Source organism: Paramormyrops kingsleyae, chromosome 2, assembly GCF_048594095.1.
Source record: "Paramormyrops kingsleyae isolate MSU_618 chromosome 2, PKINGS_0.4, whole genome shotgun sequence".
In the NCBI taxonomy this organism is placed as follows: Eukaryota; Metazoa; Chordata; class Actinopteri; order Osteoglossiformes; family Mormyridae; genus Paramormyrops; species Paramormyrops kingsleyae.
Window position 1 is genome coordinate 15,769,755 of NC_132798.1, and position 24,858 is coordinate 15,794,612.

The 24,858-nt window shown below is 49.1% G+C and overlaps 2 protein-coding genes across 9 annotated transcripts in view; one reads left to right on the forward strand and one right to left on the reverse strand.

Annotated features, from left to right (window-relative positions):
- The window catches only part of unc5ca (unc-5 netrin receptor Ca), a 118,071-nt gene extending 112,417 nt beyond the window's left edge, over window positions 1-5,654 (forward strand). For all 8 annotated transcript variants that reach the window (XM_023836618.2, XM_023836619.2, XM_023836621.2 and 5 more), the window contains 2 exons: window positions 1,805-1,983; window positions 2,665-5,654. In XM_023836618.2, the coding sequence (XP_023692386.1) occupies window positions 1,805-1,983; window positions 2,665-2,824 (339 nt within the window). In that variant the 3' untranslated portion in view covers window positions 2,825-5,654. The remainder of the gene's footprint in view (window positions 1-1,804; window positions 1,984-2,664) is intronic.
- A 1,021-nt stretch (window positions 5,655-6,675) lies between these two features.
- bmpr1ba (bone morphogenetic protein receptor, type IBa) overlaps window positions 6,676-24,858 on the reverse strand; it is an 86,081-nt gene continuing 67,898 nt past the window's right edge. The window contains exons 5-14 of the mRNA XM_023836655.2: window positions 14,704-14,851; window positions 13,928-14,030; window positions 13,670-13,772; window positions 12,787-12,886; window positions 12,007-12,145; window positions 11,696-11,888; window positions 10,732-11,029; window positions 10,158-10,333; window positions 9,912-10,042; window positions 6,676-8,934 (exon numbers count right to left, since the gene is read on the reverse strand). Coding sequence (XP_023692423.1) covers window positions 8,809-8,934; window positions 9,912-10,042; window positions 10,158-10,333; window positions 10,732-11,029; window positions 11,696-11,888; window positions 12,007-12,145; window positions 12,787-12,886; window positions 13,670-13,772; window positions 13,928-14,030; window positions 14,704-14,851 — 1,517 coding nt within the window. The 3' untranslated portion in view covers window positions 6,676-8,808. The remainder of the gene's footprint in view (window positions 8,935-9,911; window positions 10,043-10,157; window positions 10,334-10,731; window positions 11,030-11,695; window positions 11,889-12,006; window positions 12,146-12,786; window positions 12,887-13,669; window positions 13,773-13,927; window positions 14,031-14,703; window positions 14,852-24,858) is intronic.

Sequence of the window (24,858 nt, forward strand, 5' to 3'; positions counted from 1 at the left end):
ATGGAATTGGTAACGTCGCACCTCAGCACCGAAAACCGTCCTCTAGGACCACAGAAGCCATTACCGGCTGCAACAGCCGGGAAACATCGTCTCGTAGCCCAAGTCTCTCTGCTTGTTAAATCACATGTAACTCCTCCGGGTGCCATTTTGAATCCTGGTGACCTGCAGGTGTCCCAGGCAGATCAGACCACTCCCCCGGGGTCAGCAAAGTCACATGGTCAGCCAGCGTAACGGGTCAGCTGATGCTTTCGGCGGCCCTCGGACACTCTCACCTGACCTGGGCTCCTCCCACCCTGCAGTGGATGAGGGTTAGGGCTGAGATGCGTTGCCATTATCACTGATTGCTTTTACTGCCCCCAAGTGGCTGTAGGGGCAAAAAATAGCTTCTGCCTCTGTGTTATTATTATTATTATTATTATTATATTGGGTTAGTACACCTCTGCAGTGTCACTTGGTAATGGCCCATATGTCACACCAGCAGCCTGTCTCTGATTATAATCCACCGTCCTCATTTACCTCCGCCAGTCAACTTGCTTTTCGGCAGTTTAATTCTAGAATTTGCCCTTGACGCTTTCTCGGGAATCAATTGTAACACATGGCGGTTGGAGATGGTAAGAGCGCCCTCTTGTGGGCATTTCCACTCCATTCCTCCTGTGCTCCAGGTGCTCGGATCTGTCTTCCACGTACGGCTCCTTGGGGGGAGGTGCTGCATGTGTGCTGATGGTTTCAGCTTAAAAACAGTAAATATTACAAATCTCTGCTCTCAGCCTTACATATTTATTCTTTGTGACAGGTCATTTAATTAGTACACTGTATTATTTATTTATTTTTTTGGGGGGGGAGGAGTTACAATTGTAGTGTAGGCAGTTTTTCAACAGAATCAAGCTGAGTCTTGTGATAAGCTGTTTCTTTACCAGGATTCGTCAGAAACGGCATTTAGAGCAGGGTGGGAAGGGGCACCACTGGGGTGGTGGTGTCTGTTAATTGGTAGGCGGGATGCGGTCAGTGGAGGTGTGGCCTCCTGGCTTTCCATGCCGTTGCAGGGCATCATCAGCCTGCTTTTGGGAACAGAAAGACAAGTGTGGGGAAAGATCTGTGCTCAACGGGCCGCGTTTCAACAACCGGTTGGTTTCCTTGGTGACAGAATGTGCGTGTGCCAGTGTGTGTGTGTATGTGTGTGTGTTCCTGTATGTGTATGTGTGTGTGTGTGCTCCTGTGTGTGTATGTGTGTGTGCTCCTGTGTGTGTATGTGTGTGTGTGTGTGTGTGTGTGCGTGTGTGTGTGTGTGTTCCTGTATGTGTGCGTGCGTGTGTGTGTGTGTGTGTGTGCGCGCGTGTGTGCGCGCGTGTGTGTGTGCGTGTGTGTGTGTGCGTGTGTGTGTGTGTGTGCGTGTGTGTGTGTGTGTGTGTGTGTGTGTGTGTGTGCGTGTGTGTGTGTGTGTGTGTGTGTGTGCGCGCGTCTCGCAAGCAACTTGTGCGGCATAACAGTTTTAACCAGAAGCTTTTTCAGGAGCAATTCCAGCTAAGAGGCTTTGCTATAGGATTCAGCGGCAGCGTTTCCAGCTTCCCTCTATGGGGCCGAAATGGGAAACAGGCTATTTCCTAACCCAAGTGCTCTCCCTCATCCTCTGCAAGATGACTGTAGTTCTGGGAAGGGCCTGTATTACATCTGTTCTGCTGGGTCTTGTCAGACCTACGAGCTGCTGCTCAAAGCTGTACCATCTCCACATATATCAGTAAAGAGCTGCTGATCCCAAACAGGTCGCCATATTAACCGTGTGTGTTTTCTCTTTCGCCCCCTACAGGATGCCCAGAACATCGACACATCACTGATGGACCCTGCCAGCAACATCACCACGCTGGTCGGCCCCAGCGCCTTCCGCATTCCGTTATCTATCCGCCAGAAGCTGTGCGGCAGCCTGGATGCCCCCCAGACCAGGGGCAACGACTGGAGGATGCTGGCACACAAACTCAACCTGGACAGGTGGGGGCGCCGCAGCGGGACGGCCACGGGGGCAGGGAGAAATGGGGCTCAGGGCATCCAGCCATTAGAGGGTACAGCACTTTACACACGTGCCCAGTGACAAAGCAGTAGCATCAAGACCATCTAGCCTCATGGTCTTTCACTAAGAGCGTGATATTCTGGATGCACTGTACAACATTTTTAGTCCATCTCTCTATGTATATATATATATGCATATTTACCCAGAATAAAAAACTCAATTTAACACTGGAAGATATACCACTAACCAGCAACACAATAAAACATTTCTTCTATTCTCCAGAAAGTTACATCTTGTATAAGTTATGTCTTGTTGAACAATGTGAAGAACACTGATTTGGTTTAGTAGGTAAATTTTGCTGCCAGCTTAATTAATTAACTTAATTAGCTAAATAACTTGATGAAGTATTGATTAATCAAACATGGTATGCTAGTGGTCAAGTCAACAAGTACACAGGTGTATTGCATGATAAGTGGAAATTCTGGAGTCAAATAGCTCGATAGTACGCTTTGTCAGGCACAATATAATAGATTTACAGCAGCATGAAGATCATTGAAGCATGATGTTCTTAGGCAGCCTGAGCCCTCGGCACAGTGCCGTGTGTGACGATACACATGTGACACACCCAGCGGCTGTCTCGCCTAATCCGTCTCTCGTCCCAGGTATCTGAACTACTTTGCCACCACGTCCAGCCCGACCGGAGTGATCCTGGACCTGTGGGAGGCCCAGCATTTTCCCGACGGCAACCTGAACCGGCTAGCCGCCGTACTGGAGGAGATGGGTCGCCACGACAACATCATGTCAGCGGCCAGCGAGCACTGACACCAGCGTGCCGGAAAACCTGATACAGACTCAGAGAACACTAATGCCATTTTACTGATGGGTTTGGGGAATCTTCTTTAATTTGTACTTACAAAAAAGAGACCGCAGTAATTTAAAAAAAGGAGGATCCCTCTTGTTAGCCTTGGCTGTACGTTCTTCAGTACAGTTTGAATATTAATTTATAAAGTTTCCTAGGAAACGCTTTATCCTGCTGTCCATATGTATGTGGATAATCTCCGAGTCCTGGCAGGTGATTGGGTGGTGCGGGGACAGGGGGGTGGAGGCAGAGATACCTGTGACCCCCCCCCCCACACACACACACACACATACACACACCCCCATTCCTGCCCCCGAAGGTGCAGGCCCATGATGGAGAACCAAATACAACATTTCCACCTTCCTGTGACATAAAATCTGTTACGTCTCACGTTTCTGTCACAGTAAACATTTAATATCCAACACTTTGATAAATATATGGATGCGGATGGTCTGAATGAAACATACGCTGTATATAACATGAGGCAGGAGGTGGGCCTGCCTTCAAAGAGGCGCACCTAATATTCAGACCATCACTGTCTTCATACAATCGGATCTGGAAAAAAAAAAAAAAATATATATATATACGTTTAATGCAAATTATTACGCTAGTGTGACTTTTTCTGTTTTATGGATTTAATTTAGACTTTTTTGGTGCCATGTGGAGGATATACAGATCAGTTACATCTACGGAAGCAAGTCATTATTTTAACCAGTGCAGAAATAATTACAAAAATATATGTATATATACATCTACATAGAGCATTGTAATATCTGTAAAACTTTTAATAACGTTTATTAATAACCATTGCCATTGGTATTATAGCGTCTTATTTTATATCTTCTCTCATTTAAGACATAATTCTCAGCTAAAATAAAACTTAATTAAAAAATAAATGCAAATATATTGTGGTTTTGTTAGGTCCCTCCTTAGTGGAAGCACAATGGTACGTTTCAGCACCGGTGTGTTTGTGGGGCCACGGTCGGGGGCCATTTGAGGGGGTCAATAACGCTTGGGGGAAAGATTCATGGTCCAACATTATTTTTCTCTTCTAATGTAAATGTCACGCCCCCCTCCCATAAAGTTCTGCTTCCTCAGGATGGAGTTGAGAACCACTGCCCTAAGGGACTATGGCCCGCAGATATGCAAATACAGATTTACCCCCCCCCAAAAAAAAGGAAAGAGTAATCTAAAAGAGACCAGAAACTGTCAGTATGGGGTTGGACCGTGAGGTCAGTTTCTATCAATAATATACAAGAATATCAGGATCGCTCCAGCAACATTTCACTTTAAAGATGTATACTGTTTTCTTTTTTTAAATGAAAGCATACTGTAAGTATTTTGTAGCTTTTTTGTTTGTTTTTTAAAGCGACACTTGCAGTCTGGGGGAATGTTATTTTGGGAATATGTGTATTTTAGTTTGGGGGGGGGGGTCTTTAATGAATGCAGAAGTACTTCAGAATGAGCCCTTTGGAGATGGGGGCTTTTTGGCATCGCTGCTGGAGGTAATTTCATGTTTGTTTCGTGGCAGTAACACCCATACTCCCAGTTTATTAAATAATGACAATTTTGTTTCCTAGTGGATTACCGCTGCTGTGTTCTGCATGTGCTCATTAGCTATTTTGCTTAACTGGGGCTTAAACTCTTACATGTTAAATAAATGCCTTTAAATGTGTGTTCCCATTACATTTGCAGTTTGTAAGCCTCTAACAAGAGGTGTTAGCATTCTTTCAACTGGAGTAGGACGAGTTTGAGTTATCCTAATGTGCAATGGCAAAATGAGAATACTTTTTTTCTGGCAAAAACTTTGGTAATATCACTTTAAATGTGCTGTAATGCTGATGAGTACTAATTGTAGTGGAGAAATCGCTAAACTAGCAAAATGTCACCAAGTAGGCAAATTTGACCTATGATATGATATGATGATTCCTTCTTGCTGTGTGCTCTTTCGTTGTGTTGTGAATCACTGCCACTAGGGGGAGCGCTATGTGCATGCCAATATACCCACCCCTGCAGGCACACCCTCTGAAGTCAAAATGCTGTTCCTTGGTTTGATATTGTCTACTGGAAACAAAAACAACAAACAAACAAAAAAAAAGCAAAAAACGAGCATAAGTTCATGCTATAAATTTCAGAGGTTCCATGCTGCAGTCTGAATAGTCAAGTGTCACACGGGGGTCTGGAGTTTTCTTTGTCGATTTTGTTTTATATTCCGTCCAGTACGCTTTTTGTCCAGAGAATCAGCATTTTATTTTATTCTTGTGAAAAGAATGCATGCAAACCTCAGCGAGATGGAACAAAATACTGCAAAGGGAAAGAAAAAAATATCGAAATATGTTTAGATAATGAAATGTATGTAAATGCCTAATTATGTACAGAAGTCTGGCTTCAGACACATTTCGACGTTCTTTTGCGGTAAAATCTAACAGCAGAACGCATAGATAGTACTTTTTACTTTCTGGCTTTTCCTTTGTACTTTGTTTTGTTTGTATTAAATGCTGTCATTTTCTAAAGCTGTGTCCACTATGCAAACTTGGGCGACCTTTATACGTGTACTAAAGAAACACTCCTGCAATGGAGGCTCTTTTGTTTGTTTTTTTTTTTTTTAACTTTTCTGATGATTGATATTATTCGTATTGTGAGGATGTGGTCCACACACGTTTTCTCAGCACGCTTCATGACTCTGGAACTGAACTTTCCAAATGCTTGCGGCTATTCCTGTCCAGTTTCTGTACAAAGTGTAAGAAAGAATTTTTAAGCGAGTAATAAATTATATTTATAAGCAATTCTGAACACAGGCTGCCTCCTTGCTTTATTTGACTCCCTTTTTTGAGTCCGCAGTCAGACCATTAAACCCTCTTATCGTACCCTGGCTTGTATCGGGAAGCACATGTTGTCTATCGATAATACTGCTTTTTGTTTGGAAATCCATCAGGTAGTCATGTCCGTACCTGGTTCCTGGTCATTTGTATCTGTTGCTCACTGGTTTTAGGAAATTGAGTCTCAGTCTTTATATACGAGTTCATCCAATAAATATTGTAAAAGGCAATTTCTTCGGAATCCATTGTGTACTTGCTTTTAGTGCAGTGCTTTTTTGCTCTGGCTGCTCTATCTGCGGCATGTTATAAAGTTCAGCATTGCTCTGATGCTAGATACATATCTGCCAGACTACCAGATGAAAGTGTCATTTGATACAGTGGGGGGGGGGTCGGATTCAGAAGGTCCCAAACACTCCAGCAGGTGCTCCTAGACAGTCTGGCCCCTTTGTGTTGTTTTTACCCCATTTCCTATGCCTGCCAGCAGCCATACTACCTGCAGTTCAGACTAGGTTGTCCACCTGAAGCTAAGCAGCTTTGGGCCTACCCAGCACTTGGATGGGAGACCAACCAGGAAAGCTGGGTTGTTGCTGGGAGAGGTGTTGTTGTGGTCAGCAGGTTAGCCCCTTCTGTGGTCTGTGAGGATTCCAATGCCCCAGTGCAGTGACGGGGACACTGCTGTAAAAATGGTGCTGTCCTATGTATGAGATGTAAAACTGAGGTTCTGACTGTCTGAGGTCATACAAGATTCCTGGGTATCCTTTGAAACAGTAGGGGTGGGACCCTGTTGTCCTGGTTAAAATTGCCCACTATGCCCTTATTACATCTGGCCTCTTAAACATCCTCTACATCTAACTGGTGAATTCTCTCCTGCCCCTTCACCACCTTAGCTACTGTGTGGTGAGTGTATTGGTGCAGAATAGCTGCCCTTGCATCATCCAGGTGGGGGCTACACAGTGGTGGTAACATTCATTCAAAAACAACACAGTAGACTCTAGCAAGATGAAACCATTTTATTTGGGGAATGTTAGGCCTTGGATTTGACACATTTAATTTTCCATTTATTAAATTAGGTATTTATGTTAAATAAGGCACAGGCCCTCTGAGAATAGGGGGTTTCATTCTATACACATAAAAAAACAATTTACATATTCAAGTCCTTAATTAACCATATCATAGTTTACCTTCTGTAGACCTTAATTATCAACAGCACTTATTTGACCTGTGCGGAGGCGTGACACTGAACAGAAACCAAGGAAACCACAGACATTTAGCTTAAAGGACCAATGGCAAGGAACACCAGCACAGCCCTGGAACAGAAAATGTATCTAAAGCCCAGACAGGAAGTGATGTCACCCCAGAGAAGTATTTTTCTATACCTCCGTAAAAACACCTTTAAGATAGACACAGTCTCACATTTTCAGGTATTTTTGTCTGTTTACTAATAAACAGATATAGGCTTCTGATTCGCTTTTCATCCAGATCCAGAACCAGTCCTGAGAAGTGCAGGCAGGGTGTGTGAATGGGGCGACAGTCCATCAGCAGGTGCACTAAATACGTACATAAAGAGCATTTAGGACTCACAAGTGCGACTAGGCCTCCCTGTGTCACATAGGTGTCCTTTCAGGGAGCCCAGTTTAGTCAAAAGGCATGAATTCAGCATAATTAGTGTCTCTAAACTGCTCAGTGTCTGATTGTCTATTTGCCTACAATGAACAGGTTTCGCATACAGCGTGTCCTCTTGCCCTGTACTTAATGGTGTCTGGGTGAGACTCCGGGCTCCCCGGTGACCCTGTCCAGGATAATCAGGTGGATGATGGATAGATGGATGGAGGGATGGATGAATGTAGGTATTGTTGCTTAACCTGCCAACATCTCTGTTTTGGGTTTATTCTTGAGGTTTGATTCCCTTTGAAAAATGTACAATCAATGACGATAAAGCCCTTTGAAACAAGCCCTCCAGTTACAGTTTCAGTGCCTGGTTCAAAGACTGAATTCTGTGAATTTGCGGAGTGTAATTAGCTGTTTGCAGGTGCCGTTAACTGCACATCGCAGGCTCCGAGAGACTTACGAAGCAAAGCCAGGGGCCCCAGCCAGCTGGTCATTGTGTGTCAATGCTTTTCCTAATGTCTTTAAACAGTATTTAAGTAATGTCATCAAAGTAATTAAACACAATATTATCTTAAAGTTGCAATAGGTTTACTTAAGTCCAGAACAAGTAACCCATTTTTGCCATTAATTTTAGTTTTATTGTTTTCTTTTAACGGTAAATCTGTTTTTAAATCACAGCCTTGTTGTTTAAGGTGATTGGTACTGACAGACATCACCATATGAACCCTTTCAGTCTCAACAAACAGTGTCTTTCATTGCAAACGGGTAAAAGCGAGCTATGACTCTACTAACTGCCGCAGTCTCGGTTCAAGATGTTCATTGCAATTGGCCCATGGTCTGCACAGAGATACGTTGTGTCCCTCTAGTGGCCAAAGGCAGCAAACACAATTATGGTCACAGTTACTGCAAATGGTACCACTGAAGTGACACTGAATATGACATGAGTTTGGCGCACACAGACGCCATCTTTTCTGTGATGACAACACACTTCCACGGCAACGGCACGCAGCCGCTCCCAGTGGCCGTGTTGACCATAAAGCCCCCACCATAGGCAGTCTCACCTCCCCGGTACATGCGTACGACGTCATGCGCAGAAACTGCACTGAGGTCGCTGATTGTCTGAGCCGGTGCTTCTCGTTGCCTCATGATTGGCGCCTGGAGGGGAAACACTCACCTTTAACAGCAGGGGGCGCCCCAACACCTGCTTGAGTGAGTGAAGCTTTCACAGAAAGCAAAACTGGGGCGAGGGGAGGGAGGGGGGGGTTGTTTGCAGACCTGTCCCTGTAGATCTGAAGCAAACAGAAGGTGTCTTCTGGGCACTGCAGGAATGGGCCACCGTAACTGGAACCAAATGATGATGATCCAGTCCGCGGGAGTGTCCTCCCCCCTCGCCGAGCCAGCCCGGCCAGCACCGTGGGATGTGGCCCCATCCGGCTCCTCCCCTGCCTGCTGATCAGGGGTTCGAGAGGCGGTACTTGTGTCTCTGGCTGCTCGCTGGCGCCCGCTGTGGCTCTGCCCACTCACAGCTTGATGTCCTGCGACTCGGACATGCGGGCCAGCGTCTTCTTGACGCGCAGTGCCGTCAGACGGGAGGCGGGGCTGTGTGCCCAGCATTCCGTCATCAGCTTCCCCATCTGCCTGAGGCACTAGGGGGCGCCAGGGAGAGGGAGGGCTTTATCACTCCACATGCGTGTATGCATACATGTCCCCCCTAAAGGTGCCCCCCCTGTACAGATGCCCCCATGGGGTATTATGTCATTTAGTCATTAAATAAAAGTCATTCAGCAATGTGTTTTAAACTGAAAGTGCCATTTCATGTTTTTTCTTGATTTACTTCTTGATTTACTGCACACTGAATTACGGGGAGCCGTTCTGCGAAAAAGTGCCGCCTCAGAGCAGGCAGTGTGGGGACATTCCCACAATAAGTGGCGTGTGCCTTCAGACGGTTAGGACTCTGTGTCTGTGTTCAGAAGGTTACTGGTTCAATTCCCAGGGACAGCAGAGTGATGTTACCATTAGGCCCTGAGCAAGGTCCTTAACCCCCAGTTGTTCCAAGGATTGTCTGACCCTTTTCTCTAAAATCTATGTCACATTGGATAAAATTCTCTGCTTAATAATGTAATGTATGTTACAGGGATATGTATGTTTATCGACCTCTGTTTCAGATTTTAAAACCAAGCTACAGTAAAAACCTTTCTTTTTGCTAAGGCATTTAACCTTCCATATGCACAATGTGTTGTCTGTTTTTTGTGTACTTTCTCTGTAAGCATCTTTGAGTTCTTCTAAAAGCACTATATAAATAAAATCTATTATTATTATTATTATTAGCAGCATTGTGGGGGCCGAAAGTCCCCAGAATGTAATAAAAACCTGCTTTTCTTTGACATTGTGGGGACAATTTTTTAAGATCTGTGAATGCAATCAAAAAAGTAAAAATTCCAAAAGTCTCATATTTAGTTTGGTTACTTATGGTTAAGGTTATGGCTGGGTAGGGGTTAAGGTCGTCATGTTGGGATTAGAGTTTTCTCCATAGAAATGAATGGACGGTCCCCACGAGATATAATTACGAATATAATTGTGTGTGTGTGTGTGTGTGTGTGCGCGCACGCATGTGTATACATACCTCATCACTGCTCCAGCGGTTCGGAAAAGATGGTCTGGACCTTTTGATGCAGACCACCTCCCGCATGTCCTCATAGGATGGGTCCGTGGGCACCATGTCATAGTAAGGCAGCTGATACTCCTCCATGATGCCTGCAGAGGAAGCGTGACCATGGTTAAGCAGGACACACAGGCCGAGCAGTGAGTAGCGAGCAGTGGCCGGCCCTCGCTGACTAGCCCCCCCACGTTACCCTCCCGCCCGCCTCACCTCCCGACACGCATCTCCGCGCGATCTCCCACAGGATCAGCCCGAAGCTGTACATGTCAGCCATGATGTAGGACTGGAAGTGCTTCCGGTTCAGGCTCTCGTCCAGGACCTCCGGGGGCATGTAACGCTTGGTGCCGACCCGCGTGTTGGGCGGGATGTCCACCTCGTTGGTATCACTGCATGGAGGGTGGGGAGTTAGCTGGCGTGCTTGTCATGGACTGGAGAGGCAAACTCACACGTACTGTATATTATCAGATGGACTGATGGGCATTTTTGCAGTTTTTTGTACAGCTGAATGCTTCACAGACACAGATATGTTAAACATTTTTACAGAGATGGCTGAACTGCTACGCCATCTACTGGCATGTGAGCACATTTGCAGGTTCATATTCAGACTGTTCACTCACAACCTCACTTCTGTACTGTCCACTGAATTATCTCACGGACACATGCTTCCTACTCACCCCCTACCTGTCTTCCCCTCCTCCTTTGCCTCCTCTTCTCTCCCACTCTCTGATCCCCCCCATCCCCGTACCCACCGCTGCTCTCTCCCCTCCTCCCCACCCCCCCTGACCTGATGAACTTGACAGCCAGTCCCAGGTCAGCGATGCAGCACGTGCCGTTCCTCTTCACCAGGATGTTCTTGCTCTTGAGGTCGCGGTGGGCGATGGCCGGCTTGCCCTGCGTGCCGAAGATCTCAGTGTGCAGATGGCAGAGGCCCGATATGGAGGAGTATGCCAGTCGCAGCATGGCCCGGCTGTCCAGCGTGGTGGATTTGAGGTAGTCGTAGAGGGAGCCGCTCTCGTGGTAATCGGTGATTAGGTACAGCTGCGTCCAGGAGCCAGTGCCCTTGATGTCCGCCGCAATGAAGCCTGGGAGACAGAGCAGGCCAGTCAGACCCTGACACTGGATACAGGGCAGCAGCTCCGAAGACAGATTCATTAATTACACACCATGACAGATCGATCAGGTAGATGCAGAAACATCATAAATCAATCAGGCAAAAGGAATCGATTAAACGCTCAAGATTGCGGTTTGGCCATTTCAAGAAATGAACACAAGGAGTTTCAAGGAATAAAATATTGTGACAGTTAAGGAATCACACAGTGACAGTGAAGAAATCAGAGACACTGACTGAAAAAATCAGATACAGTGACAGTGAAGAAATCACACACTGAGAGAAAAAATCTGATACAATGACTGAAGAAATCAGACGCAGTGACAGTGGAGAAAACACGCAGTGACAGTGAAGAAATCAGACACTGACTAAAAAAATCAGATACAGTGACAGAGAAGAAATCAGACACTGACGGAAAAAATCTGATACAATGACTGAAGAAATCAGACGCAGTGACAGTGGAGAAAACATACAGTGACAGTTTAGAAATCAGATGCAGTGACAGTAAATAAATCACACACAGTGATGGTGAAGAAATCACTCAGAGAAGCACTATCAGCAGCATCAGTGAGCATTTGTGAAGAGCTCTCCAGGTCTACAGGGTTTCATGTCTATACAAGCCCAGCCGAGGCCTCCCTACCCAGGATGTTCTCGTGTCTCATCAGCACGGTCTGGTAGATCTCCGTCTCCCGGAACCAGCTGGCCTCTTCCGTTGTGAAGAACACTTTGACGGCCACCCTTTCCCCCCGCCAGCGGCCCATCCACACCTCGCCGTACCGCCCTTTACCGATCTGCTTCACCATCTGGATCTGCTTGGCGATGGTTCGCTGCACCTGCAGGACAGGCCAGATTCAACCAACTTATCGCATTCTGTCACTGTGTCATGTATCTGCTTTTTTGTTGTTATTTAACCGCTGGATGTAACTGGTAGCTGCAGTGCATAGATCTTACCAGCAGGGGGAGGCCTGAGCCACTGCCAGAGCTCTGTGACTGCTCGATCAGGTCCTTCAGTGATTCTCCAGAGGGGATATAGGTCTCGTCCTGTTCGAGACCAATGCTGTAGCGAGGCCGTGACTCCTGGCGCTTGTACCTGGCCAAGAAACTACAATATCAGCAAGTGTTCATCTTTTCTGATTGTTACAAGCAATTAACAAAGGATTGATCATTTCATTTCAATAACAGGTAGCAAAATAGGACAAGATGATAGTAAAACCTCTTTTTTAGTTACTAACTAACTTACTGAGCTTGTAAAAAATCTTTGTTTTTGAGGTAGAATGAGATGTTCCCACAATGATATGTAGTGTGTGTGTGTGCGTGCATGTGTGTTTGTGTGTGTGTTTGGTCCAGGTATACATTACATGGTGGGGACCAAATGTCCCCACAATGTGATAAAAACCTGTTATTCTGACTTTGCTGGTATAATTTTTTCGGTCCCCACAAGGGGAAATTCAATTTTATAAAAATCTGTGACTGCAATCAAAAAACTAAAAATGCCAAAAGTCTTGTATTTTGTTTGGTTACTTATAATTAAGGTTATGGCTGGGTAGGGGTTAAGGTTGTCATTGTTGGGATTTGGGTTTTGCCCACAGAAATTAATGGACGGTCCCCACAAATATATAAGTACAGGTCTGTGTGTGTGTGTGTGTGTGTGTGTGTGTGTGCGTGCATGCATGCGTGCGTGCGTACGAGCAAGTGTGTGTGTGCGCATGTGTGTGTGTGTGAGGTGCTCACCTGAAGTAGCAGAAAACTATGATGATGACGAGAATGATGCTGCACACAGTGATGGAGACGAGCAAAGCCAAGTGATGAATAACCTCCCCATCGGTATAATCTATAGGAAGTACATCAGAGTCAACAAGAAGTGCATCACACACAGTGTCACAGTCAACAAGAAGTACTTCACACACAGTGTCAGAATCAACAGGAAGTACATCAGACATGGTGTTAGTCAATAGGAAGTGCATCAGTCACAGTGTCAGAATTAACAGGAAGTACATAACACACAGTGTCAGAATTAACAGGAAGTACATAACACACAGTGTCAGAGTTAACAGGAAGTACATCACATGCAGTGTTAGTGTACATGACATACACAGTTTCAGTCGAAAAAGAAGTACATCACACAGTGTGACACTCTACAGAGAGTACACCACATAGTATTACATTCTCAACACTTCTCAAAACCAACACAGCATCATGGTCTATAAAAATCTCTCACACGCAGCATTGCATCATAGACTATGAAAAAAATGCTGCACTCACACCATGTGCACAACCTATGAAACACCAGAGCTTATATCAGCCAAAGGCTTTGGCCTGGTGTTGGCCAAGCCCTCACAGCTTCCCACAAGCCTTCAGGGGCCTGGGGAACCTGAGCCTTGATCGATCACGTCCCTTCCTGGAGCCCCGCGATGGAGTTTCATGCTGATGACACAGCAGGACGTCCACAGGGCAGCTGCTTCCTCTGGGGACGCTTGTCTTACTGTCACGCTATCGAGAATGCGACCTGTGAACCATAGTGACTTTTCCCAGAACCCCCTCCCCCTCCTGGCCAGATGCTCAAGCTTCCACACACTCATGCACAACTAAAGTGACGGAGGGAGCTGGGTCTTACTGGGAGGCTTCTGTGGTGGCAGGGTGGGGTGCAGATCACGGTTGCAGAAGTCCTGGTCGGTACAGCACTCTAGACTTCGCCTCAGTCGGGAATTCCCCGTGTCCTGCAGAGGTCGTAGTGATCAGACAGCCACCATCAAACTCAACTCACAGACCAGGACACCAAGTTCAGGACAGGCTGTCAAGTCTGACCCCATCAATCTAACCAGTATTCACCCTGCACTGGAGCTGTGATCCAACCAGTCCAAGCTTTACTCACCCTGCACTGGAACTCTGATCCCACTAGTCCAAGGCACCCAGACGTGATGACTGGAATTCCACCCTCTTCTTCCTCCACCATGGTGAAGCAGTATCCATCCGTCCTACACAGTAACGTAAGACCATCATCAGCATCATCATACCCATCGTCACCCGACACCTGCATGGTAATCACCAGCTACATTCTCAACATTATGACAGCAGTGAATACAACTAACGTGTTGATCATCATTCTACTCCTTAGTGTCTCCGCCGTGTTTACAGTGAGAGATGCTGCTCTGTGAAACAATATGGTGCTAACAACTCCTGTCAACCAAAAGTCGAGTTTAGCTGCATCGCTGAACACGCCATAATGCAGCTGATTCCCCCGGCAAACGCGGCCAGTTGAAATCAGTTCCAGAGTTTGTGAGTGGCACTACATGTAAACAACAGTATAACAAAATACGTCTTTTTCTCATTATTGTAATCATTTTCTCGTGTTCCGCTCGATTTTCACTCATTTCCAGCCCTGGCAAGGAACCCATATGAAGGACTTTTATTTATCAGCTGCAAATATGCTAATTTTGTGCGACAGCGTATGTGTTACATGCTAATTGGCGAATTAAGCAGTCATAACAGATGTCAGTGATCACTCGTCCCGTGTGCCGCTCGCTGGCGAACGTCAGTGTGGAGTGTCGCCCGGGCCTTTGTCTTTACGGAAATACCCCGAGATTACCCGGCAGTGAGCAGCGAATGAGAGGACTGGCCTCGTCAGTATACCGGACCTGGCGCACCTACCTGCAGGTGTTGTTGGCTGTGTCTTCTGGGCAATGATGGTAGCAATAGCACCAGAGGAGGCGTGGGGGCGGAGCCGGGGCGGTGCTGCTGCCGTCGCCCTTCGCGCCCTCCGCCGGGGACTTCCCAGGGCTCCTGTTCAGGACGTTGGCTAGGTGGGGAGAGGAGAGCCAGGGTTAAGCCAGTGGACCTTAGCAGAGCAATGAGCAGAGTCGGCGTCTTGTGGGGGCGGCGGCGAGAGGCCAGGCCAGGAGCTGCAGGGGCAAGGAGCGATGGGGCAGAGCTGGAGTAAAGCAGGAGGTCAGGATAGGAGAGCAGGGGGAGGTCGGACCTCTGCCGGGTTAGAAGAGCATCGCTGCTGTGATGCTGTGACTGTGAGCTTGGCGGCTGCTCCCTGACTCTGCTGGGCGGTAGGCGGCGCAGGAGTCGCCGCAAAGAGGCCGTCCCTTTGACCTCTGCACCCCACTGGGTGGATGACCGTGCTGGAACGTGCCGGAACAGACAGCCCCCGCACACTTCAACACCAAGCCCCCCCCCCCCGCGATGGGTGCTCATCTTTCAACACCCCTTCCTTCGCTAATGGTGCGTGATCAAAGTGGCTCACTCTCGCTCGTCGGTCATATGGCCTACCGCCCCAAAGCGGTTGTACCGTGATGGAAACGTAAAGCGGGCGAGCTGTGTGGAATTTATCTGCAGAAGTAAGGGGAGATGAAGATGAAGGAAGAAGAGATGAAGGAAGAAGGGATGAAGGACATGTCTATCGCTCGTAAATCTGCCCCTTCAACACTGGCCAGCTCCTTCATTGAGTCCAGATGGCAGCACAGCTGCCTCGCAGCAGGACTGAACGGCCGGTACCGTGCAGCCCGACCCGGCCGCCTGGCTGACATCTGGGCCAGACCAAATGAACAGTCGGGGGTGGGGGGGACAAAGTAGGTCCACATCAGCAGGGCGGACCTTTCTCACAGACGTTATTGGCCAGCAGAGGCGACCATTCATCACGCCTCCACCAATCCAGTGGGGAGATCCGGCCACACAGGGGCCTGTGTCCATCACTGCGAGACCAGGGCACACATTACCGTGGCCCACACCACGCCAAATCGGACCTCCTGCCGCCACTGCAAAGCTCGCGAAGCGCCTGGCAGCGCTGGCAAATGGCGTCGCCTGGGGGGTCCTCCTATGTCGCCAAAAAAATAAAATTCTCTCCACTGTGATCAATGACTCACAAGCAAATAAATAACCATGGCGTGTTATTAGCTGCCCGTGGTCAGCGCTCGTTATCATAAGTGAGATTTAGTACGCCTCGCCGAAGGCCCGACGGGCCCCGTGGCTTTCCACCTGCCAGACGCTGCCATCCAGCCCATCCATCACCATCCCCCAGGCCCAGGAATTCCCCAGTGAGCCGATTGGTGTGGAGTGGCTATTCCTGCTGCCAATCACGAACCGACAACCAATCAAAACCAACCAACACCTTCCTGGTCAAACTGCAGCGAGGGAGAGGATGAGAAGGGTGAGGAGGCTTGACGTGCGATCACTACCTATACGCAATCTGAGCTCCAGTTATGGAAACTGAGCCACCCCCCACTATCTCTGGCCATCTGCCCACCGTGACCAGACCCGGAAGCCCTCCGCTCATTATGCAGTGAGCGATGCTCTTTCCCTCTTCCTCTCCGCCTCAAGGCTGCCTGGGCATTATCTTCACTCACTAGCTTAGCTATACCACAGAGGCATGATAACCAGGTTATGGAGGCCGAAAGCCACAGAGAAAAAGCCAGCCAGCCAACTTCTAAAAGGTCCAGATAGACCCCTGAGTTCCACCCACGATGAGATGGTGCCGGCCAGTCGGGCCCACCGGCCCGCCTCTGTCACGCAGCCCCCGGTAACAGTTAAGCATGGCCTGTGCCTCCCCAGCCCTAATATTTTGGTAACTCCGATTAATGGTATCGCCCAGATTGTTCAGTGACGGCAGCGTGAGAAATGTAGACTTCATTAGTGGCATGTTATGTCTGCTTTAATTCCCGCCACGGCGCGAGAGAGCGTATTCCGCACCGCACCTCTGGAATTGAGTTTGACATTAATGATGCGATGGATTACGGTGAAAAATGACTCACAGCTGCCTGGACGAAAATCAGGAATTTCACCCACTATTTTCACCCCCTCGCTTTTAGAATAAAGCGAGAGCAATGCGCCTTGGAAAGCTCCGGAGACTGCGGCTGATCGCCCGGCATCGCACATAACGTGAAGTGCCAGTGCCTTGACTGCTCCCGCGTTTCACCGGGAATTGGGACGATGAGGAATTCCCAGAAGGCTGTGGGCTGATAATAATTCCTGCAATAACTGATGTAGCAAAGTCACGGCAAAGAGACCCACTGGGGGGTATTTAATATGCCCTTGGGGCGGATCCGGTGTCCGGCAGAAGGCTTTAGGCTGTAGGTGTGCAGAAAACTCGTCCGTTTTGTAAATGTCTTTCTCGTTCCCAAACTGAGGCAGGAGGCTGAGAAGTCACATGGTCGTGAAATCTGTGCTGTTAGGTCACATGACCAGGCTGCCAGGTACAGTAGGCCCACGGACAGCAAGCATATTGATGTGAAACCCAGCACATGCAAATGGGTTGTCCCCTAAAATTTACATAAATGTTAGATGTCAGCGCTATCTACTGTACCTAAGAGCCATTAAGTGACCTTTCCCTGCGTGCTTGTTTTCTGAAAGGGACAGGTCACAGATAGCTGCCTCAGGACGTGTATGATTGACACTGGAACTGCTATCACTGGGAATATGTTATGGGTCACAGCCTCCCAGCATTTGCTGGGTTTTACTGCAGTTATTTGTTCAGGGTTCCCTGTTTGCTTGGTTTTGTTTTTCTTCACATTCCACTCCGTCCATGTCACAGATACGTAGCTTCAAGGACATATGAGCGGCGGAAAGTCACATGTCGATGGTCACATGGGCATATTGGGCCTGAATTGGCCTAGAGCTCAGAAAGGATTTTTTAAACATCTGCTCTTCTGCATGCTTCCCCGGTCTCCGTCAGACACATCGGCAGAGTGTATCGCACTTTAAACCTTCCGACCATTTTAGGGGTTTGTAATTAAGCCCTGGAATTATGTCTCTGCTCCTGTACATTTCTTCCATGTTCTTCTCACTGTTCTCGTTTCCTCATATTCAGATTAGCAGCGCCATTCAGGATTCACTCAGCGCTGTATATTGGTGGGAATAAAAAAAGAGTCATACACCTATGTATGAAAAGATGGCTGTAAATCCGGGACAACAGAGAACTTCTATATCTAGAAGAGAGGCTGCCAGCGGGCGAGGCAAGGTGCTTTGGGGGGGGGGGGGGGGGGGAGGCCATAAATCCCCCACTAGCTCTATGGCCAGTTATGTGAGGTGTTGGCCGGCTAGTGTCCAAATCAATCTCACGTCTCCCACGTCTCACTGTTAGGCCACAGGAAAGGCAGGCTCTCCATTCTCCTTTTTATGCTTATTTCCCTTCATTCTAAGTGAAACTGTTGGCCACACGGTGTTCTCCACACAGCCAGGGGATTGGGGTTCTGAAAGCTGATTGGCCGCCAGAGTGCCACCTCGCCTGTCACTCACCACCAATTCAAAAAATATCATTGGATAATAACTAGGTTGACCCATCTGTATAAATCATGCCCCACCCCCTTCAAAAAAATTCTGTGGTGCACACAACTGTCTGTTGCTGTAGCTGCTCGTGTGCTACGGCGCACCACAAGGGACAGAAATCACCAGGCGAGCAAGCGGGTCCAGACACTACAGTACGTGCTGGCAGACAGCCCGACACACCGTCCTTGGCTCGTAAAGCGCCGATGCAGCTGGAAAAGTGTTTTCCGAGGTGTATGCTGAAGGAACTGAAGCAGGTCACTGCACGGGTCTCCACAGCGGCCATGCTCCTGCACCCTGGAGCCAGAGAATTCCTTCAAATACTAACCTGTACCCTGTTCCCCAGAAGGGGAAACTCTTCCTCTCCTCAGTTAGTAAAAGAGATTATAATCCAGTCCCCTGGCGTCGGATTTTGGACAATCCCGTATTCGAAAAAGGAGAGAATGGTAACTGAGGAGACGACCCCGTCTTTGGTGAGTCATTGTCAGGAAGTGAAGCGTGTTGTGCTAAAGGTATCCAGCGTAAAGGCTGCTGGCGCAGGAGGAAACCCACCATGACAGCGCTGAATACAACAGAGAACGGTCCAGAAGTTCACATGGGGAGCGCGGCATGGACAGGGGTGGAGAGGGAACAGCAGGAGACGTTGTCGGGTCGCAGAGAGACTCGTACCCCACCCGACAAAAAAGGGGATGACAGTTTAGGCTGCCGTCCTCATCAGTCTGAACCCATAGGATCCGCCCCCCCCCCCCCACACACACAAAAAGGAGCGAAAGAATCCCAACCTTTCTCCGTAAAACCAAAACATCGTAAGCCCCCTTGCCCCCCCCCGCCATGCCTTTTTATCCTCTTAGAAAGGAGCACCGAGGGTATTCTCAACATATATCCTGCAAGCCTCAACCTCCCTCGCCAGCATTTACTTAGCCAGGATTGATGGCTGCTTTCGGGAGGGGGGTTTCGGTGTGGAGACAGAGCAGGCGCTGATCCTTATCCTTGGAATCCAAGGGAGATGGGGGGGTGGGTGGTTCCCCTCCGAAAGACGGTCGCTTCCCTCACCCAATTAGCACGACCGCAGACACCTTGGCTCCGCCCCACCTGACCCGGAGTGGGTGACAATGCTCATCAATTACCGGCACAGCTGTCAAACATGCCGCAAAGAGCAAGTCATCATAAGAATGTGCAGGATGTAAACAGTCTCCCCCCAACCCAGATCATCAAAAAGAATCCATTTATCTACCCTGTCCAGCTCCCTATTCTCCTGCTCCCCGTCCGTTGCCCCTGCTCTCGCTCCGGGGCTGTTTGACAGTCCTCTCCATAGTGAGACAGGACATGGCTGACACTAAAAGCCGCTTGTTTGAATGCGGTACTCACCCGGTCCGAATGAGGTCCGAGGCCCGGCCACCTCTCTCTCCTTCTCACAGGTAAATAACTCTGGGAACCGGAAGGTCTTCACCGAGTGTGAGACAGAAGGGCCAGAACAGGAACCGGCGGTGACCTTGGCGTGCCGGTAATGTCCCCTAGAGGCTGGCACTACCCCCCCCCCCAAGCCCTCCATGATGGAGCTCATTTGTGGGTGTTCCTCTCCCTGTGGTTATGGCTACGGCAGGACCGGGGTTCAGATCGGGAATCTTGACCCTGCAGCTCGGTGATGATGTCACCCGGGGCAGGCTGGTGTGCTGCTCGACCCACAGTGGATCCAGCGGCGCTGCAAAGGAACTGCTTTGGACCGGCCAGAACCAGCATGTCATCTGTGACTACAATGAAGAGCTTTGCACCCCTGGGCACCCCTCCCTGCCCTCCCATGAGCATGGGCGTGCTCTGATTTCTGCCCCCCGCTCCCTCACAGGGGAGCTGCCTGGGATCTCGAGAATGTGTGGAAAAATGAAGAGGGCAGCTCCTGGGCATGGAACACTGCGCCTCCCTGTCTCCTCCCATTGAGACGGGGAGGACAGTAAGACGTGCCCAGCTACGGCGACAGCCGAGCGATGCAGTCAGAGATAAATCTCCCCATGAGGAAACAGCCAACTGGCCGGGGGCAGCGGTAAAGTGTGCTATGAGGCAGTGAGGGTAACGATCCAGGGGCCACCCCAGCCAGAAATGGGGGCAGTTTGGGGACGGCAGTTTGGGGGTCAGGGGAACGCCTGTCACTTTGAAAGACATTTTCTAGTGGCAGTTTCAAGCGAAAAGGAGAATAATGACAAGCAAAATGAAAATGAATTAAACAGGGGTGAAAATGGCGGGGAGGGCTGCTGGGGGGAGCAGCGTCAGACACACAACAGTCAAAGGAAGCCCCCGTTAGACGAAGGTGCCTACGCTAACGAGCTGCTCCCAGGAAACCCCCCCCAGCGGGGCTGGTGGAGATGCAGCGAGATCCCGGGGCCGAGAGCTGGATGAACAGCGACCTTGGTAGCAGCTGCCGAACACCAGCCCGACAGAGACAGGAAAGCTCCCCGAACAGCGGGCTCCACAGAAGCCACAGGAAGTCAGCAGTGGCCTGAAAGCCCAAAGGTCCAATTTCTCTGCCCTCAGCATCCTTATTCCCAGGTGATAGAGTCGTCTGACTCTCCACAAGTATCAGGCAAAGATTGCGTCTTCAGTAAAAGCATTCTCATTTTGTAATTATTATTCTGGCTTTTTTTATTTAAATGTGTTTACTTTTTGTTTTTTATTTTTTTCAATTTAAATTTTATCAGCAACCAATATCTGTCCCTTACAATCAAATTATCTTTAAATATCATTCTTGTGTTTTTAAAAGGGGTGATTTAATAATACAAAAAAAAAAAAAGAAAACTCTCCAAATTCAGTCCTGTGCAACCGCTAAAGGAATAAACAAGCATTTTGGGTCAGAGGCCAGTAGGGGTCAGATATCCTGGCCTGAGCTGTGTGGGTTTTGTTATGAATGTCGCTAACCGATGACAGGAAGAGCAGTGGATCCGTGCTTTGCAGACCGGAGATGTGATTATGATCCCACAATCCTTAGCGTCATCCACAGCTGGTCTCGCACCTGGATGCGAGTTCAGCAAAAAAAAGCAGTCACATCAAAATCATAAAAAGGAAACAGATACCATGTAAGATGTACGGGCCCATCGCATGTTAGAATCCTGCCGTTATTGGAGACAGATGGGAAAACAAACGTGACAAGTCAGCTCCGCACGGAAGGCCGGATACAGCGGCAGACGGGGGCCTGCAGTACAGCGTTATCTGCCGGATTCCCGCTCTGCACACCTGGCTACACGGCCGCGGTTCCCAGAAGAAAGCAAACATGAAGCCAGGCAAACAGAATCTGGACAGGGGTCCGGACTGCGTGCACAGATTTACAATATGGACGCCTCGTGGCTCTTCATTGTGCATTTTTCTCATTATTACAACACAGGGACCAAATTTTCCGACAACGTGATAAAACCTGTAACTTACATTTTTTCAGTCTTCACAAGAATAATGTTTTATTTTATAAAAATCCATGACTGCATTCAAAAAAAACTAAAAATGCCAAAAGTCTTGTATTTTTTTTGTTATTTATGGTTAAGGTTAGGACTGGGTAATGGTTAAAGTTATCATAGTTAGAACTAGAGTTTTGCTCAGGGAAATGAATGGACGGTCCGCACAAACATATGAGTACAAATGTGTGTGTGTGACTGCGCGTGTGTATGTGTGTGTATGTCTGTGTGACTGTGTATGTGTGTGTGTGTGTTTTTACACACTCTCACGTCCATAACAGCCTCAGTGTGTGTGTGTCTGTGTGTGTGTGTGTGTGTGTTTTTACACGCTCTCACGTCCATAACAGCCTCAGTGTGTGTGTGTCTGTGTGTGTGTGTATGTGTGTTTTTACACGCTCTCACGTCCATAACAGCCTCAGTGTGTGTGTGACTGCGTGTGTGTGTGTGTGTGTTTTTACACACTCTCACGTCCATAACAGCCTCAGTGTGTGTGTGTATGTGTGTATGTGTGTGTGTGTGTGTGTGTGTGTGTGTGTGTGTATGTGTATGTGTGTGTGTGTGTATAGCGCCCTGTGCTGATTCCCACGAAGCAGCTGGGGAGGGAAATCAATGCTCGGAGAGGCCGGCCTGTGTAACGGACACCCAGCGGCCTGACTGCCCCCGGGGGGGGGGGGGGGGTTGCATTCCTCACCTCTGACCCCCCCAGCCTGGCACCTTCACAGCCTAACCTCACTTCAGCTGTTCAGCTGCCAAAAGTCCCCAGTTCCTCCTCACTGCAGTCCCCCCCCACCCCAGTCTCTGCCTGGCTCAACGAAGGCAAAAAAAAACACCTTTATTTGTGTAGTGTCCCCCCCCCCCATTTTCTGATAGGGCAATAACTGCCCCTGCCCACCCCCCCATGGCCGCCCGAGCAGAAAATGGGCCGTAATCAGTGTCACTAGCCACATCAAACCGTTGAGCTGTTAGCAGAGGAGCGTGAAACACACCAACTGCTAGACAGTTTGTTTAAATTTGTAACACCCTCCAAGGGGCCGGGCTCAGGGGTCAAGGGTCAGGGGTCAGCGCAGGATGCCGTGCCCAGACTTACTGCAATGATATGTAACAGTGGGATACTGAGGGTGGCAAAGGGGTTTTGAGCCAGACCTGTACTGGGAACAAAAGAATAGAACTTCAACTTAACTTAATATCCAGCTGGATATTAGTAACATGTAGGAAACATGTGGAGGCCCACCCCGCCAGTTCCTGCTGTTTAACTCTAGAGGGCACTGTCGACCCCTCTCAGTCGATGCTGTGACAATGTGCTGCATCTCAGCCACCTGGTGTCCTTTAATCCTGTGTTGGATTCCGGTTCCCCTCGGCCCGCTTGGCCTGCCTTCATTCCAGATGTGAGCCAACTGTGGAGGCATGGGGCAAGGCCAGCCGATTGGGTGGCCCAAATGCCCCCCCCCCCCCCCCGCCCCTCCAAAGCCTGGGCTGGGATATGCCTGATGCAGTACTTCTGGACAGGCCACCTTTGATTTCCTGCAGCTGTATGGGTTCCCATTGGTCTCAGATGTCAATGTATGTGTGTGTGTGTGTGTGTGTGTGTGTGTGTGTGTGTGTGTGTGTGTGGTGCCCCTGCTGAAGTACACCCCACACCACCTGACACTTACAGCTGCATCACACACCTACTCGGCAATGCACACCAGAACCGCAAACCGCAGTCTGCCACTTCAGATCCAGCCCTGCGCTCCTCAAGAAAACCACAGAACTAAAAAATCGGGATTCCTGCAGTCCTGACTACTTCTAAGCAGAAACGAATCGGAAATAAAGCCGACGTACTAAAGCAGAAATCGTGCAGAAGCAACATCTTTTAGCCAGGAATCCCAGTGGTCCACCATCAGGCAGCTGGTCCTCAGAGGGACGAGCAAGTCATTTCCGTAAAGGTCCGTATCACAGGAATCTCGGTCTCGCCTCTCTCTGATTGAGCAGAAGTGCTACTTTGCATCTGTGTGAGCGCCCACCCCCCCAAAACAAAGTGCCGTACGACAGCTCTGCCCCCCTTATCTCCCAGAACACCTAGAGCCGCGGGGCGCAGTCGGGTCGCCTTTGTTGTTGGCACGGATTCCGGCTCGTTTGCATGTGGCGCGTCCAGCCCATCTGATCTCTCTCCGGCGGGTGGCCAGGCGGGCGGCTCCAGGCGAGGCCCTCAGATAAAAGGATTAGCCCCCACTGGTCCGCGGGGGAGGAAGCCGAGGTCAGGACTGGATGGGGATGAGGAGAGACGTGAGAATGGGAACTGGGCAACAGGGCAGCGCGAAGGAAACCTCCAGGCCTGGCATCAAGCTGGCAGCGCAAACAGGACGCCAACCGCCGCTTATACACATGCCGGCTGCCCATCTGCAGGCGTGACTCCACCCACTAGCAGCGATCGATGTTTGCCAGGATGGTGCGCTTGAGAGACGGACCCGAGAGAGCCGGCTGCTCTGCCTATATTTGCACTGATACTTTACCTTTCGTTTGCACTAATACTTCGCCCGCTGTTTGTGCCGAAACACCCCCCGACGTCTCCTGCGATTATTCTCCCATCTGCTTACCACATTTCACGGTGGGCTGCCTTAAGCGTCTCCCTCGCATTGCCCTCAGCAAACACGCGGAGCTGGGACCTGCTGGACACACTCCAGGCACCCAATGCGGTTAATGGACTCGAACTGATTCGAGCGCCAACTCGCCGTCTTGTTCCATTTGTCTTTAACCAGTGTCTGATCGCCATCCTGGTCTCTGCCGCTCGCCCTGAAACCTGCTCTTCACGCTGTCCCACACGCCAGGGCAGGTTGGCCGAGAGGAGCTGCAGAAATTCACACACCCCACACTCCTCAAAATTGAGAAATCTGGAGGAATCTGACCCTCCGCTCAGTGAAAAATCAGGAACAAACTGCCTCTGCATCAAACACAGCACATCTCCCATCTTCAGGTTCAACTCCATGAAAATGAAGAACCAAACCTAAATTTCACCACCCCAAATGCAAAAAGACAAATTCCTGGAATGAACCATGCTGGAAAACTACCCCCCCCCCCCCCCCCGGTGTTGGGAGTCATCAGGGCTGCGGATTTTCACACAGATTGT